At 37.5% G+C, this 18,722-nt stretch overlaps 1 protein-coding gene across 15 annotated transcripts in view; it reads left to right on the top strand.

The window, feature by feature from the left end:
• The window catches only part of Ncor1 (nuclear receptor corepressor 1), a 171,959-nt gene that overhangs the window by 46,987 nt on the left and 106,250 nt on the right, over nucleotides 1–18,722 (top strand). For all 15 annotated transcript variants that reach the window (XM_023719309.1, XM_023719312.1, XM_023719313.1 and 12 more), the window contains 2 exons: nucleotides 4,660–4,842; nucleotides 15,546–15,659. In XM_023719309.1, the coding sequence (XP_023575077.1) occupies nucleotides 4,660–4,842; nucleotides 15,546–15,659 (297 nt within the window). The remainder of the gene's footprint in view (nucleotides 1–4,659; nucleotides 4,843–15,545; nucleotides 15,660–18,722) is intronic.

The following is an 18,722-nucleotide window of genomic DNA, read 5'->3' as shown; positions in this document are numbered from 1 at the left end:
GTGTGTGTGTGTGTGTGTGTGTGTGTGTGTGTGTGGCCAGCTCAGCCCACCAGGGGGCGCTGCTGGCTGGCATGTGGTGCTGGGGAATCGAACCGCAGTTCGTGTGCTTTGCCAAGCTTGTTCCAAGTAGGTGCTTTAGACCACTGAGCCATCTCTCCAGCCCTAAACTTGCATTTATTTTGTGAGTAAAATTTTAACATTTTTTCATATTTCTTATTTACCTTTTCTGTTCTATGAATATTTTTTATATTGGTTCCCAGTTTTTACATTGATTTTTGATTTTATGAGTTGTTAGAATTCATTTTTCATGGCATGGGTGTCAGGAATCAAACTTGAGACCTTGTGCTTGTCAGGTAGGTGCTTATGCCTCTGAGCTGTCTCCTCACAATTCATATGTTCAAAGGTTTTTTCTGTTTCACCATTTGTTTCTTAAATTTGCTGATACTGTTTTGATAATAGAATTATTTTTTATTTGACCCATTTTTTTTCTTTAAAACAATATTTTATGCTCTTTATATATTTTTTCTTGGTCTTCTCAAGCCTGCCCAAAATAACTTGAATCTTTTTGGTTTGAGGCTCTTTGTGATTTGTTAATAAGTCTCTTATGTTTGGTTTTAGTTGGCTTTTGTTTTGATGAGGATGTGAATAGGAATCTAATTAATATTCTTGTAACTGGATGTAGGACTAATTCAGGATTGTAAGTTCTGTTGAGGCACAGATCATGTCTGATTTTATCATTGCTCTATGTCTAGATCCTGTCATATAAAGAAGCCCTCAAGGAATTTGTCATTTCATAAATATTTAACCAACAGAAGCCGGTAGAATGTATTGATTTGTAGTAGTAGTTTTTAGGGCATGCATCAGAATTATCTGGGGAGCTTTTCCAGTGAACAAAGCTCCAACTGCATGGGAAATATTATAAAGAATCAACAACTGGAATCTTGTCTTGTTAAAAATTTTTGCACAACAAATAAACAGAGTGAAAAGGACAACACACAGAATGAGACAAATTTTAGCCAGTTGTTCCTTAGACAAAGGACTAATATGTAAAACATATAAAGAATTGAAAAACCAGACCACCCCCAAAGTTAAAGACCCAGTCGAAAATAGGCATCTTAGATAAGTACACACTTCGAAATGGCAAATAAATACAATCAAAATACCCGAAGGATGCAAATTAGAACAACCCTGAGAGTCCTCACTCCAGAAAGAATGGCTATTATTTTTTATTTTTAATTTTTTTTATTTTTTATTTATTTGAGAGAGAGAGAGAGAGAGAGAGAGAGAGAGAGAGAGTGAGAGTGTGGTGTGTGTGTGTGTGGCCAGCTCAGCCCACCAGGGGGCGGGGCTGGCTGGCATGTGGTGCTGGGGGATTGAACCGCGGTCCCTGATGCTTTGCCAAGCTTGTTCTAAGTAGGTGCCTTAGACCACTGAGCCATCTCTCCAGCCCCAAGAATGGCTATTATTAAGAAGTCAACCAATAACTGCTGCTGGCAGGATTGTAGGTAAAAAGGAATCTTCCGCTGTTGATGGGAGTGCAGACAGGTGCGACCGCTGTGGAAATTAGTGTGGAGATTCATAAAAAGAAAACTAGGACCAAAGGTCCCACTTGACCCAGCTCTTTCACTTATTGGTATCTTTCCAATAGAAGTAAAAGCATCAAATCACAGCAATATATGCACATTCATTTTTATAGCAGCATTTGTAATAGCTAAATGTTGGAAACAACCCAATATCCATCATCTAAAGAATAGGTTAAAAAAAGATGTGGTTTAATACAGTGGAGTACTTCTCAGCCATAACTAAGGATAAACTTGAGACATTAATAGCTAAGTGGATGGAACTTGAGACCATACTACTTAAAAGAAATAATCAGACAAACATATAAATATCACATTGTCTCTCTGCAAAGTGTAAATAGGAGCCAAAATGTGTGGTGGATATTGTGAAATAGGAAGAAATTCAGAAGGAAAGGGAAACTAGGGAGTGGGAAAGGTTGGAAGGAAAAAAATGAGAAACGAAGGATAAAATGGAAACAAAGCTTTGTAAAAGAAGAGTTGAAGAACAATTTTTTTTATTTTTAATTTATTTTTTTTTGGCGGAACTGGGGATTGAACTCAGGCCCTAGCACTGAGCCATCTCCCCCGCTCTGGTGAAGAACAATTGAGTAGGGGAATGGGAAAGAAAGGAGGAATCGGATATATCATACATAGGCACAAATTCCCTATGATGAATGTGATCATTATTTATTGTATTTAAATGGTACCAGTATCTTGCTGGTTTCAAATAGAATGCTTTGCTATTATACATGTTTCTGTAATACAAATTAGATCATCAATATATGGTAAGAAAATGATACCAATATAATGTAGAAGTTCTGATGGTTCAGTAGAATTTTCTTTTGTGCATTAATGTATCAAGTTCTTGGGAATAAGCTGTCTCATGATTAAGGAATCATCACAGCATATGATAACCTTAAAGAAGTTTGAAAATTCTACATTTAGTCTTTCTTTGTTAAAAATAGTAGTTGGTTTATTGAATTCAAAAATTGCTGTGACTTTCACAGTATTAGTGAAGGTGTGAATGTTGAGGACAGTATAAAAATATTTTCCCTTATAATTTTCATTTCTAAAGATTAGTAAAAACTGTTGCATCAAAGTAGGATTTTTTAAGTGGGAGGGGGTCGTGATGTCTTCTTGAGACAGGGTCTTGCTATGTCAGGCCTTACATGGCTCACTTTGTGGCCCAGGCTGGTCTTGAACTTGCCATGATCCTCCTGCCTCAGCCTTCCCAGTGCTGGGATTACAGGTATACACCACCATGCACAGCTTCCAATTAGTATTTTTTTATGTTGAAGAAACATTCTGTTTTCTTCTGGAAGCCAGTTATCTCGAGATTTTAATTCTTATCATGAATATATAACATAGGGGGATTTAGATAAGATTGGGCGCATTCATGGTGGTATGACTGTAGACTAGTACAGAGATCTAGGGTGCCAGTGATTGAGTATATGCTAAATGCAGATGATACTGGGATTTAATTTTTTTTAATGCTTTCCTTATAGATTTGTATACAGTTTAGAGTTTAGCCATGTTATTTTTATGTTTTAGCTGAAATCTAAACTTTGGAACAGTTTTCTAGGTATCTCCTTTGCTCATACTTAGTTTAGAACTACTGATTTTTTAGTCATTATTTAATACAGTTTAGTTTTTTATAATCCCACACACTTTATTCTAAGCTTCTTACAGTCTAAGGAAAACTGGAACCTTCTTTTTTGGAGGGTGGAGGTATACTGGGAATCAAACTGGGCAGGCACTGTGCCACTGAGTTCAATCCCCAGCCCCAAAACCCTTAATTTGAAATTCATCAATTTTATTTATTTAAGTTTTGGTTTTTTGACACAAGATTTTACTATGCATTTCAGGCTGACTTTGAATTCACTTTGTAGTCCACAATGGCCTCTGTCTCTCAGCAGTCCTCCTGCTTCAGCCTTCTGTGTGCTGGGATTACAGGACTGTGCTACCATGCCCAGCTCATCTGTTTTAAAATACTGTTCATATCTTTACTTCAAACTGGAAATTGTGGGTGAATGCATATTTTGAGAATAGTAGATGTTGAGTGGAGGGGCTTTTATTGTTTCATTCCAGTAGGTGGAATGGGATAAGATTTTCCTTTTTTTTGGAGTGTGGGTGAGAGTCAAATGAGATGATTTTCTTTTGCTAGAGGCACATTATATGTGTAGTTGGGGTGGGGGCGACAGACATAGTTGCCCTTTGTCCTTTATGAATGTAGGTCCAGGGGTAATATCAGTGGGAGTTCTTAACGCAGTTTTTCTGAATTCTGTGCCTCAGTTTTAATCCTTAGAAAATCTGAAAAGCTTTTTTTATTTTTAAAGCTGGGAAACAAACCCAGGACCTCACATATGCAAAGCATGGGCTGTATCACTGAGCTGTGATCCTAGTCATTACATTTTTTGAGAACTTTTGGCCTTATCGTAGCTAGTAAGATGGGTAGACACACAGGTTTTACCTAGGGCGGTTATAGCAAAAAGAACTTCTGGTGATTACAGCCCATAGTAGAGTGTGTGCCATAGGTTTGCCACCATTGGCACTATTTCCAGGCCTACTCATTCAGACATTTTGAAGAGTCCCTACAAAAAAATAGCTAAGAATTTAGTATCCTCTTTTGTCATGACAGCACTATTATTTTCCAGAAATTCTCTGCAGTGTCATTACATATTATTATACTTAACAGCTGATCAGCTACCTGGCTGCCTCATGCTTACTCTGAATAGCTTTTTGTTTTTGATCTATTCAGAATAGTGAATAGTTTAAACTATACAAGTGGTATATATATATTATGTGTATTATTTGCATATATATGTGAATATGAAATTAGTGCCAAAAGACATCTTTTTGATAAGCTGCTTACATGACTCTGCTATACTTTAAATTTCATTTGTTCCATTAAAACAGTTCTTGTTTTTGTTTGGATTTTTGAGATAGGGTCTCATGTAGTTCAGGCTGGCCTTGAACTCAACTCATGGCAGTCCTCCTGCTTCAGCTGTGGAGTGCTATGTCTGGCTCGTAAGACAGTCTTGACTTTTAACATTGGTTATTAGTGAGAAATAAATTGTTGCCTTAATTTTCTTCTCTAAAGGATTCAGCATTTGGAGGCAAACATGAAGCCCCATCTTCTCCAGTCTCTGGGCAGCCATGTGGAGATGATCAAAATGCTTCACCCTCAAAGCTTTCAAAGGAAGAGTTAATACAGAGTATGGACCGTGTCGATCGAGAAATTGCAAAAGTAGAACAGCAGATCCTTAAATTGAAAAAGAAACAAGTAAGTGCTTGTTGTTAACGTTTATTATAATGTATTCTACAATATGTGCTTATCTCCATAAAGAGAATAATGTTCAATTTTCCATATGGATTCTTATATAAAAAGAATTATGCCTTATATATTCCATGACTTGCTTTTTTTGCTATTAGTTTGCTTAGTTTTATGCATTCACTTCTCTTGCTGTATCCTTTGATTGTATGCACTTTGGTTTTACTAATACCAAATTTGTGAAAATGGTAGTAACATTTTATACTCCCATTGACATCATATATGTCTACCAGTTTGTGCATATGCTTGCATTTATTTGATGTTTGTTTTCATTTGGTTTTGAAATAGCTCTATTTTAATTTGCATTTTCTTGATTGGGAATGAGGCTGAGTTTATTTTTGTTTGTGGATTGTTTTTTGTGTACATCATTCCAGTTTTATGTCCATATTCTTTGTTTTTTTTGTACTTTAAAGATGTTTATTAGTATATGTTTGTAGTACATAATGATTGCACTCAGAGTGGGGCATTGGTCCATGGATATAACATACAACACATTTTCCATTTCTTTTTAGGTCCATTTCTCTTCTCCCTCCCATTTCTTGGTCCCATTGTCCATATTGTCTTATTTCAGTGCTGTTTAATTTCAAGATTTCCTAAAGTCTATTGTCAGTTATGTGTGTATTAGATATCACCTTAATTTGTAGTTTGTCTTTTTTTGAGACAGGGTCTCACTAAGTAGTACAGGCTGAACTTGCAGTGATCCTCTTGCCTCAGCCTCCCCAGCACTGGAATTAGAGATATGTGTTACCATACCAGCACACTTCTTTTTTTTCAAAAGCTTGTTTTTTAAAAAAATTGTATTTATGTATGTATGTATGTATGTATGTATGTATGTATTATATATTTAGGACAGGGTCTATAGGGTCTACATGGTCTCACTACACAGATCTGACTTGTAGTGATTCTCCTGTTTTCAGCCTCCTTACTACTGGGATTACAGGCATGCTCCACCATGCCCAGTCTCAATTGCCCTTTCAGTGCACCCTGGGGGCAGGGCCAACACAGCTCTCTGGGGATCAAGCCTCAGTCACCGTGCTGTGCCTAAGCAGGGACTTTAGTCCGCTGAGCTATCTGCCGGCCCTTTCAAAAGCTTGTTCTTGAGGGTGGAGTTTTATTTTTTAAGGGACAGATGGTCTCAGTTACTTTCCTCTTGTTGCTGGTAAAATACAGGCACCCAGAATTAAGGAAGGAGGAGTTTATTTAGCTCATAGTTTGTGGAGGTTTTAGTTTGTAATCAGCTGGTTCTAAGGCAGTGTGGCACATGGCAGAGGGCAGCTGTTCATAGTGGCAAAAAAGCACAAAACACAAAAAACTCCCAGCAAAAGAGCAAGAGCAAAATGGAAAGAGCAAGTGGTAGCAGAGAGCAAGCCTCTTTTCCTCCCTATATTGCATTCAGGCTATCTGCCCCAGTGTGGATGTCACACTTAGATCCATATTCCCAGCATTGAATCATCAATCAGTCACAGACTCTAGAAGTCTGCCTCATCACTGCATGAAGCTTTCAGGGGGACAACTAGACACAAACCATAACCCAAATCATGTTATGTTCCACAGACTAGTCCTGAACTCTTGGGCTCAAATGATCCTCCTGCCTCAGTTTACAAGTAGCTGGGTCTGTGGGCATATACCACTTCCCCTAGCTCTTGAGCATACATTTTAAAAATTGAGATGTAATTCACATTTGAAAATAGAATTTAATTTTGAAAGCATATAATCGGTGTTATCACCACTAAGTTTAGAATATTTTTATCACTTTTTTAAAAAGTCCTTTGTCCTAAATACCCATTTGAAGTTATTCCCAATTTTTTTCTGTTCCCATGTCCAATCACTCATCTATGTGATCTATGATTTTGTATTTATGATTTTTCTTATTCTAGACAGTTCAGATAATCTATGACCTTTTGTGTTTGGTTTCATTTACTTAGCATGCTTTCAAGATGCCTCCATGTTCTGTTTTTAGTTGTATGCCTAAATAATATTCTATTGCATGAATATTAGATACTTTATTCATCCATTAAATATTGACATTTTATACTAGCTTTTGTGTGACTGGCTGGCTTGTCTTCCTTCCTTCTCCCTCCTTCTCTTTCCCTTTCTCTTTCCCTTTTCCTTTTCCCCTTCCCCTTCCCCTTCCCCCTTTCTCTCCTTCCTTCCTTCCTTCCTTCCTTCCTTCCTTCCTTCCTTCCTTCCTTCCTTCCCTCCTTCTTTCCTTCCCTCCTTCCCTCCTTCTCTCCTTCCCTCCTTCCTTCCCTAGTAGTGGAATTCCTGGGTCACATGGTAAGGTACATGTTTAAATGTATTAGGACCTGCCAAACTGTTTCCCAATGTGGCTCTGCTATTTTACATTCCTATTAGCAGTTTGTTAGGGCTCTATGTTTTCTATTTCCTTACTAACATGTATTATCTTCCCTTTTGTGTGTGTATTTAGGTATTCTTGTAAATGTGAAGTATTTCATTGTGATTTTGATTTATATTTCTTTAATGACATTACAGTGTCTTGTCATGTGCTTATTAGGCCATTTGTATTTATTTTTTAAGAGAAATGTCCATTTATATCCTTCATTTATTATTTGTTTTTTTTATTTTTATTGTTCAATTTTGAGAGTTGTTATATTTGTATTTTGGATACTAGGACCTGTATGTTGTCTTTTAACTTCCTCGGTAAAATCCTTTGATGTACAAAAGTTCCTATTTTTATTGATACCTAATTTATTTTCTTTCAATTACTTGCGCTTTGTGTATCATATCCTAAGAACCATTGCCAAATCCAAGGTCACAAAGATGTACATCAGTGCTTTCTTATTGTATTTGGGTTTTTTCATTTGAATTTTGTGGGGTTTTGTTTTGTTTTGTACTGGGAATCAAACTGAGGAACTTACACTTGCCAGCAGGCACTGTGCTACTGAGCTACATCTCTGGCCCTGAATTATGGTCTTAAGTGAAAAAAATTTCTTTAGGTTTTATATGAGTGAGGCAGTTTCTTTTCTTCTTTAAAGTTTCATAGTTTTGCTTCTCACATTCTTTAATTCATGGAAAATTGATTTTTGTATCAGTCAAATTATGTCAATTCACTTTTTTACTATATTGATAATTAATTGAATAGACCATTCTTTTCCCAACTGTTCTGTAATATTGGCTGCATTGTAATTCTTTTTTAAAAATGTTTTTATTTATTTATTTATTTTTGGCGGAACCAGGGACTGAACTCAGGCCCTCGCACTTGCCAGGGAAGCGCTTATTCTACTGAACCATCTTCCCGGCCCCTTGTTTTTATCTGTGTATGGATTGATTTCTGGGCTTTGGGTTTCCTTATATAGGTCTGTCTTTGAAATATTGATGCATAAATACAACAGATTCTCCTAATTATTAGAGATTTACGATTACTGTCCATAAGCAAAACCCACTATAAGCATATTTTAGCTACTTTTAAAGTTTTACGTTCAACTTTTAGTATATGTTGTTTGGTTCTCCAGAAAATGTTTGTGGAATTTTAATTGGAATCATGTAAAATACAAAGATGAGAACAATATCTCTGTAATATTCAGTCTTTCATGGTATAAACGTGGTATATCTTCCACTTCTTTAGAAGTGTTTCATGTTCTTTTGTCTGTAAATATCTTTTATGCTACATGGTAGATTCACCCTTTATATTTTTTATGCTTTTGTGTATATATGTTGCTAAAAATGACATTTTTGTGTTGCATGTAACTTTTTATATTTATCAGCCAATTCCTTTCAGGTTTTTTTTTTTGGTATTTTAGGGAGGGGCCTAGGGTCTCACTACTGGATCAGAGTTATAGTGATCTGCCTGTTTACAGCCTCCCAAGAGCTGGGATTACAGGTGTATGCCACTACGCCCAGTCTCAGTTACTGTCTCATTGCACCCTATGGGCAGGACCAGCAGAGCAGGCCCAGGGATCAAACCCCAGCCCTTGCTCCTTTCAGTTACTGTTTTACTGCTAGTGGTTTATTTGTAGATTCTTTTGGGTTTTCTGTGCATGTTTGTAGTGGTTATATTAACACTTTTAAAAATGAGTATTTTGTTTCTTTTCAGTTTTTATTTCATTGCTTTACTTTTCTATTGCCTTACTGCTCAGATTATAACTAATAAAACACTTAAAATTGTCAGTAATTTTTTAGAGTACAAGTTAGAATTAAAACAAACAATTGCAAGGGATACAGATTTTCACTTAACAAAGTACTATGAATTTCACAGTATTTGTTGTAATACATAGTGTTGTCTTCCAAACAGTTATTCGTATTACCAGATACATGCATGTAAAATTGGAAGAAGAAAAAAAGAAAAAAGTATAAGAAATTAAGAAGACAAAAAGGAGAAACAATTGAAAAAAAGAGATGAAACAAATTAAAGCATCAACTGATTTTTTTCCATAGACCAGCAGAAATGCATAGTACAGTTGTCCATACCTTCTTGCTTACATACATAGATAAATCTCTTTCCCCCACTGCCTCTCCTATCCATCTACTCAACTCAGTAACTTTCCTTTTGAACAAGTTAATTCCCTTTTACTAGTATCTGTTATACCCGTCAGATTCCGTTTTTGTCTTTCAGGTTCTCACACAAGGAACTCCTGGCCCCTGCACCTGCTTGCAGGTGCTTTAATCCGCTGAGGTGTTTGGCCGGCCCATCACATGTCCATTTTTGGATTGGGTCTTTGAATTTGGGGTCTTGATTTTCTTTTAATTCTTTGTATGTTCTAAGATAGAAGGCAAAGCTTTGTCTAGGGGATAGTCAGCTATAGTTTTTTCCCAGCTTGTTGATTTTCATTTTGCTCTGTTGGATATGTGCTTCGAAGTGTAGAAACTTTTCGAAAAGATGAGGTCCTAGTTGTTGATTCTTTGAAGTATTTCCTGTGCAGTTTGGTTTTTATGAACTACCTACCCCTATGTCTTTAGGATTTCTACCTATATTTTCCTGCAGAAGATTTAGTTTTTAAGTTTTAATGTTTAAATCTTTGATCCATTTTGACTGTAGCTTTGTTCATGGTGGTAGACATGGGTCTACTTCTAGCCTTTGGCATGTGGAAAGCCAGTTTTTCCAGCACCATTTATTTAGGAGTCTTTCTTCTAGTGAGCCTATTTGGCCCCTTTGTCAAAGATAAGATGGCTGAGTGTATTTGTAGTGGTGCCTGTATCTTCTAATGTGTTCCACTGATCCTCAGGTCTGTCTCTATGCCAGTACCATGCTGATTTTATTACAGTATTTTTATAGTGTAATTTCAGGTCAGGGATTGTGATACTTATTGCCTTTCCTTTGTTTCTCAGGATTGCTTTTGATATTCTAGGTCTCTTCTTGTTCCAAATAAACTTGAGGGAAGTTTTGTCTAGCTCTGTGAGGTATACTAATGAGATTTTAATTGGGATTGCATTGAATCTGCATAGCAGTGTTGGGAGTATGGCCAAAAAATGGACGTTACTGTATCTTCTTTTTCATAGGAATGTTTTTTACATTTAACCACTGGTTGTACTATAAGGTTTTTGCAGTCATTTGTCATCAGGTCAGAAAGTTCCTATCTGTTTATAATGCTGCAAAGATGTTAATCATGAAAGAATTGAATTTTATCAAATGCTTATGTTTTTAAATTTTATTTTATGTATTTGTTTTTCTTAGACAGGGTTTCATTATGTGGTCCAGGCAGGACTTAAAGCTTTGTCAGTCTCCTGAGTGGTGGGATTATAGCATGCCACGCCATTCCTGGCTCTTTGGCCTTTTAAAATCTTTTATTTTGAGACAGGGTCTCAAAATTTATTTTATTTTTTGGTGCTGGGAATTGAATCCAGGACTTCGCACATGCTTGGCAAGTGCTCTGTTGCTGAGCTACATCTTCCAGTGTGATGGTTCGGCTTTTATTTCTCCTAGAAATAGTTTTTTTTCTTTTGACTTCATTTTTGGAACTATACTTGTAACCTCCAGTAACTTTCTACCATTTCCTTTCCTTGGTTTTATTCTGCTCTTTTATAATTTCTTTCTGTGTTTTGTTTTTTGAGAGAGAGAGTCTCACTCTATAATGCTGGCTGGGCTTGAACTCATTATGAAGCCCAGGTTGGCCTTGAACTCACAGAGAGTTTCCTGTCTGCCACCTGAGTGTTGTTGTGTTTCATCACACCTGGTTTACAATAACATTTTAAATTGAGTACTAAGCAGGTTAATTTTGTGCCTCCCCCCCCCCTCTTTTCCTGTTTCTTTTACTATATGCGCATCCTCCTTTTTATTTGTAAAACTTTATTATGATTTCTTAAGCATGGTATTAGTGGTGCTTTGAAAAGTTTCTGTGTGTAATTACTTGGGTTATTTTTCTGGCTTGATTGCTAACATTATTTTGGCAAAAAGATATTATATAGTTTTGAAAATTATGTTCTTTACTTTTGGCCTGCTATGTTCTTTTTCTGTAGTAGTGCTTTTTATTGTTTGTGTCTCTTCCCAACTCTTATGCTGACATTGTTATATCTTTTAATTCACACTTGTTTTTGTGAACTGCCAATGACCTACTTATTATGTGTGTGTAATCAGTGATTCTGTAGGCTTACCTATGCATTTGTCATTTTATTTATTTATCATTTCTTCTTCAAGCTCAGATCTTCCACTTGGGGGAACATTTTTCTGAGTAAAGCATATTCTTTAGAACTTTCTTTAGGGCAAGTCGGATAATTGACAAAAATAGTATATGCTTGGTTTTTGTGACTTAAATACTATCTTGTGCCTGATGATTGAGAAAGAGATTTTATTTTTGGTATATGGTTATTTCATCTTAGCATAGTCTTCTCTCACTCCCACCCCACCTTTTCAGTATCAAGTGTTGAACCTAAAACCTTTGCACTGAACTGCATCTCCAGCACCACCTTGCCCCATTCTTTAAATTTTTGAGAAATGATTTTGCTTTTGTTGCCTTTGCCTGTCTCAAAGTTGTAATCTTTAGCCTCCCTGATACTTTCCATTTTAAGATATCAACCCTCAGTCTAATTTTTATTCTTTTGTGGATAATCTGAATTTTTTCTACGCTACCTCCAGTATCTTCTTTTTCTTTGGGTTTATTTTGATGCTGATGTATTGGAGTGTGGGTTTTTGATTTTAAATCTGTCCGGCATGAGTTTATTGAGCTTCTTAATGTAGGATTAAGACTTTTTCATGAATTCCAAGCCATTATCAACCCCCAAACCCAGTGCTGGGGATTGAATCCAGGGAAAGTCCTGTCCATTGAGCTATCTCTTCTTCCCACTCAACCCCTTTATTTTTAAAAAAACAAAACCCTTAGGGCTGGCCAGACGGCTCAGCGATGGCAAATGAGACTGGGTGTGGTGGCATGCCTGTAATCCCAGAGCTTGGTAGGTTGAAAATAGGAGGATCACTATGAGTCCATTTTGTGTGGTGAGACCCTGTAGACTGTGCTAAATACATTAAAACAACAGCAACAACAACAAAACCCCCTTGAGATATAAAATCTAATCATTCTTTTTTTCTTTTCTGACAGTTTGTGTGTGTGTGTGTGTGTGTGTGTGTGTGTCTGCCTCATCCCGCCCTGGGGCTGGGGCTGGCATGTCATTGGTGCCCAGGATTGAATTGTGGTCCCTGTGGTTTGCCTCAGCTTGCCTAAGCACAGGCGCTTTAGACTGCTAAGCTATCTCACCAGCCTAGTCTGATCATTCTTTTTTTTAAATTTTATTTATTTATTTATTTATTTATTTATTTATTAGAGAGAGAGAGAGAGAGAGAGAGAGAGAGAGAGAGAGAGAGAGAGTGGGGTGTGTGTGTGTGGCCAGCTCAGCCCACCAGGGGGCAGGGCTGGCTGGCATGTGGTGCTGGGGGATCGAACCGCGGTCCCTGATGCTTTGCTAAGCTTGTTCTAAGTAGGTGCTTTAGACCACTGAGCCATCTCTCCAGCCCCATGATCATTCTTATCATCTGTGTTTTTTGCTTTTCTTTTTTAAAAATATTTTTACTAGTACATATTTGTGTTACATAATGATTATATTCATAGTAGGGAGTTGGTATGTTTACCTAAGGCATCTTAATTCTTTTTTAGATTCCCTTCTCTTCCCCTCTTCCCTTCTCCCTCTATCTTTTGGCTCTCTGCCCATTTGTAAACATTTATCTCCCTGTTTGCTGTCATTTAGCTTTTATTTTGTTCTTTATTTACACTTTGGTTTAAAAGAAACCATGTGGTAGTTAAGCTTATGTGTCTGACTTATTTTACTTAACATGGTTTTATACTTCTTTCTTAGTTTTTAGTCTTTTGAACTTCATTCCTAGCTTACATTTCTCATCCGTTTAATCTGCTGTCAAATCAATCTTCAATTTCAATAATTATGTTCCTGGAATTTGTATTTGGCTCTTTCTCAAATTTGCCCAGTCATGTTTTTAATAGTCCACTTTACTGAATTATACTACATTTTTCTCATATATTTGACAATTCTATTGTGTTTTTGTGGGTCTCATTTTACTAAATTTCTCAATGTATTGTATTATGTGTACAATATAGTAAATACCCAACATGATAATTAGAGGTAATAAAGTACATTATGTGACCGGTATGAGATGCAGTATAGTTATTGGCAGTAATTAAATGTATGACTGTTATGAAATGAACAGAAACTAAATTATATTGAGGGATAGATATAAAAGACAGCTAGAGTAAACAAAGTAGCAAATTAGAGCTGGATAGAAATAGATTAGCAGGATGGACCTGGTGGTGTACATCTATAATCCCAGCACTCAAGGTTGAGGCAGGAGATCACTGTGAGATTGATGGCAGCCCAGGCTACAAAGTGAGTTCAAGGCTAGCTTGAACTACATAGTGCAACCCAGGAACAGGTTAACAGTGGTTTATCATATGTTAAACCATATGTTTCATATTATTTCAGTAAACATTGCAATTAAATTAAATTTGGGAAAATTAATGTGAAGTTAATGTAAAAAAAATTTAATAGTTGGAGCCAGGCATGGTAGTGTACCCCTGTAATCCCCGCATTCAGGGGACAGAGGCAGGAGGATCTCAGCAAGTTTGAGTCCAGCCTGGACTACAAAGTAAGCTCAAGGCCAGCCTGAACTTCATAGTGAGGTTCTATCTCAAAAAAAAGTTGTGGAAGATTTTTGTTTGTGTGTTTATTTGTTAATTTGTTTTTAGCCTTTCAATTATAATTTAATCGTAGGATTGTATAGGTAGGAAGAATGAAATGTGATTTTTCTGAAGATCGTTTATTCTTCAGTGGGGATTTTTATTTTTATTCATTTTTTGATATTTTTTATATATTTATTGCAGAGTCTACAGGGACTTCCTACACAAATCAGACTCAGTGATCCTTCCTGTTTTTCAGCCTCCCAAGTACTGGGATTAGTCTCAATCATGTGTCTCAGTGCAGCCTGGGGGTGGAGCTGACACACAGGCTGGGGATTGAACCCCTACCCCACATCTGCCTAAGCAGGCGCTTTAATCCACTGAGCTATCTGGCCGGCTCTTTCAGTGGGGATTTTAAAAGGAGCCAGCCTCTCTGAACAATTAAGAAAGGGCATCATTGAAGAATATATTCCCATAAAAATGACATCAGGATTTCAAGGATATTCTTTTTGCTTATAAGAGACAGCAAGATCCAAGTAAGAGACTTGTAGCTCCAAAGTGGAAATGCTCTTACAGACTGCTTTCTTAGTATAAGTTGCATCTTTTCATATGAGCATGGTCTGATTTAACAGAAGAAAGAAGTTTGACTATCACTTTTATTTGGTAGTACAGATATATTTTTTTTCCTGTAGACTTTGTACTAGACTTCACTTATCATTACCTGATGCTCTTTTTATCTTCTTATGAGGGAAATGTAGCCCCTATTCATTCATATGGGTATTTGTTGAACATTTATTGTATTTCAAGCACTGGTTAGGTGGTGAAATGAAAGTAGAAGGCAAAGCCACAAGTCCCTGCTTTATTTCACTAATAATAAGAGGTAGAAAAAAAAAGTGATAGTTACTGAACATTTATAGTTATAATGTGCTTTATAACTTTTAGTTCTTTCGAAAGACTATTTGATAGTATTGCTGTCCCTACAGTACATATAAGTGGTAGATACTTGCTTAGGATTGAGGAAAGACCTCAGAAAAGGTCCTATACTCACATCACCTGTAGATTGTGATCTTGAGGCTCAGTACAGATAGACTTCTGCCTTGTACACAATTGCATACAGGAAGGGTTTGGTCCTGCTTGACTGGAGTGCCATAAGGTTGGTGGTTGGTGTGCCACGGTGTTAAGAGCTAAGCTTCTAGCTCTTTTCTACCATATAGTTCCCACCAGACCCTAACATATACTGTATGTAGCTGTGTTTTTCCAACGCCAACAGAGGTCTTTGTGATGGAGGTATGTCTGGTACCTTCATTGAACTCGATTTTTCTTACTGTTTCACTTTAAATTTTTACTTAAAATATGGATGTTTCCCCTTTGTTTTGTGTCTGTCTTGGGATGATTTGTGGTGTTTAGATATTACTTAAATCTGATTGTTTTTCTTTGAGCCCTTGGGTTTATGAACCCTTGTAGATTAAATGATTTCCCCACAAAGTCAGCAAGCATTTTGTGTACGTGTTATCTCTGCTGATTAATTATGGGTGGGTGACATGCAGCAGATGTCTGACTCTTCCTTTCTGGGTCTCTTAGCAACAGCTTGAAGAAGAAGCAGCTAAACCTCCTGAGCCTGAGAAGCCTGTGTCCCCTCCTCCTGTGGAGCAGAAACACCGCAGTATTGTCCAAATTATTTATGATGAAAATCGGGTAAGCTTACATCATCTTGACAGCATGGACCTTTAATCCCACCTAACTCTTGCTTGCCTTTTGTAGTTCTGAATATGTTCCATCGTAATTATGTTAAAGCCTGACTCCTTGCAGGGACCCAGGTTCAATCCATAGTACCTCATGCCTTGCCGGCCCTGCCCCCTCAACTGACTTTGTATGGTGATGCGTACCTGTAATCCCAGCTCTGTGGAGTCTGAAAACAGGAGGATCACTATGAGTCTGAGCTGGGTAGTGAGACCCTGTACCAGTTATGTTAAAAAAAATAAAAAGCCTGACTTCTGTTTTATGTTTTATATAAATAATATTTGAATTTTTCTAGGTCAGTGTTTTATTTTATAAATACTGAGAGGCAGTTGGCATAGCATACAAATTAGCCATTTTTACTTCTTGAGGATCATGTAATACCAAGTCCTGACAAAGTATCAGTAAAGATAGGCTATTGGAAGTAGAAATGAACTCTCTTACCAGTTTCAGAGTTGATAGGCTGTGGTTGAACTTAAGGTATGTATGTTTATTTATACATTCAAGGGTTTTATTTTTTTTTCTTCCTCGAATGCCTTCAGGGCACTTTTGGCCAGCGAGAGAGTTGTGAGGTTCGAACTCCAGGAACCTGAGGCTGACAGCTTTGTGGAAGCAGCCACTTAAAGGACTGAGCTAGGGCCAGGCCCCCTATTTATACATTCAAGATAGACTGTGACCTCTAGGTAGATTCTGCTTATTTCTTTTAAATAAGATAAAGTATTGAGGCTGGCCTTGAACTGACTATGTAGCCCAAGATGGCCTCAGTAATACTCCTACCTTAGCCTCCTGAGTATTGGGATTACAGGCATGTGCTACCATACCTGGCTTGCACTTTGATTTTTATTAAAATATTTTCTGCTTTCATAGTCTTTTGTTTTGTTTCGTTTTTGTACCAAGGATGGAACTCAGAACCTTGAGCTTGCCAGGCAGGTTCTTGTGCCACTGAGCTATCTCTCCAGGGATGTACCACCATATTTAGCCCAGCCTCAATTGCTGTCTCAGCGCACCCCGGGGCCAGGGCTGGCATGGCTCTGGGGACAGGACCGGCATGACAGGCCCAGGGATGGAACTCCCAGCCCCTAAGCCTGCTTGCAGGCGCTTTAATCCACTGAGCTGTTTGGCTGGCCCTACTTTGAATGAGTTTTATTTCTTTCATTATTATTATTATTATTATTATTTATTTATTTATTTTTGCAGAACTGGGGATTGAATTCAGGTCCTTGTGCTTGCCAGGGAAGCACTTATTCCACTGAGCCATCTCCCCAGCCCCTCTTTTTATTATTATTATTATTTATTATTATTTATTTATTTATTTATTTATTTTTATTTTTTGGCAGAACTGGGGCTTGAACTCAGGCCCTTACGCTTGCTAGGGAAGTGCTTATTCCACTGAGCCATCTCCCTGGCCCCTTGAATGAGTTTTAAAATGAACCTTCCCTTACAGATTTAAACAGTTCCACTGGATGTGGTGACACACCTCTGGTCCCAGCACTTGGTCCCACACTAAGGCATGAGGATTGCTGTGAGTTTGAGGCCAGCCTGGGCTACATAGTGAGACACTGTGTCAGAAAACCAAAGACAAACAGAAACAGAACAAAACAAAGCAAAAACAAAAACAGTTGCAGTATTCATTAATTCTGTGGTTGCTTTATTGGAGTGTGAGGAATAAACAACTATTGAATAAGACCTAATAGAGGGTTTAATTTGTGTTTCATTGGTAGTTGCTTTTATTAGATAGCATAGTAAAAGTTTCTTAATGCTCATAAACAAAACTTGAAAGTCTTTTCAGCCCTGGTTTTGTCTTAGCATTTACATTTTGATTTGTTCTTTATTCTTTGAAGAAAAGAAGTCCAAGTGTAAAATCTTAGTATTAGATTATCTTCTAATATTGAAGAAAGTTTTTAACTCACTGTGACTGTAGACATCTTTCCTACGCTTTCTGTAATACATCCTGCTGCCAGGCACTTGCTGCACTTATAATTCTGCGGTTCAAGAGTCATCTCAAGGGCTCCTGGTAGGGAAACAGCAGAGCTTGGCTGGGCCTGGAACACAGGTTTTCTCACTGCTCACTCTAGTACTCCTCTTGCCTTACTGTACTGCCTTCTATAAGGCCTCTGCTTCCTTCGTAGTTTTTGTTACTGTTTTTCCTAGTGTTAGGGATGAACTGCTTTAAGTGTGAGACAGTCTCTGTAAATTGTCTAGCTGGCCTCACACTTCTGATCCTCCTGCTTCAACCTCCCAGAACGGTCAGATTACACTCCAGGCAGTGGGATTACTGCCTGGTTCTCTTGAGCTTTTAAAAATGAATAATCCTACTTGTTTGGACACCACACACAATGAGTGATGGGATAATGATGAGAATATATCTTTCTCTTATTCTTTGTATAGCAGAATTCTGAACAGGTTTGAATTGAGTATGGCTTTAGAGATAGTTGTCACTATTATGTATGAGAAATTATTCTTTTATTTAGAAAGTTAGTAGGAATAAGACGACTACATGAAAGAGACTTAATTTTTTTTTTCTTCTAGTACCAGGAATCGAACTCAGGATCCTGGGCTTGCCAGGCAGGCGGCACACCAATCAACTATATCCTTAGCTCAAGAAACTTAATGTTATTATTTTATTTTTTTATGTATTTAGTTCAGGGTCTACTACAGGGTCCCACTGATTGGACTCAAAGTGATCCTTCTGTTTTTAGCCTCCCAAGTGCTGGGATTACAGGTGCGTGCCACCATGCCCAGTCTCAGTCTCTGTCTCAGCTTGTTCCTTGGGTGGGGCTGGCACACCTCACCAGGGGATTGAACCCTGGTCCCTGTGCTTTAATCCACTGAGCTATCTGGCTAGCCCTTTTATTACTATAATTATTATTATTGCTTTTTGAGATAGGGTCACACTGTGCAGTTCAGGCTAGCCTCGAGCTTACTTCGTAGCCATGTTTGCCTTGAACTCAAAACGATCCTCATGCCTTAGCCTCCTGAGTGTGGAATTAAGTGGTACGCACCACCACGCCTGGCTTAAGA

This window comes from Octodon degus, unplaced genomic scaffold (genome assembly GCF_000260255.1).
Source record: "Octodon degus isolate 3935 unplaced genomic scaffold, OctDeg1.0 scaffold00067, whole genome shotgun sequence".
In the NCBI taxonomy this organism is placed as follows: Eukaryota; Metazoa; Chordata; class Mammalia; order Rodentia; family Octodontidae; genus Octodon; species Octodon degus.
The sequence above is the reverse complement of the archived record's forward strand: the minus strand, read 5'-3'. Positions and strand labels throughout refer to the sequence as shown.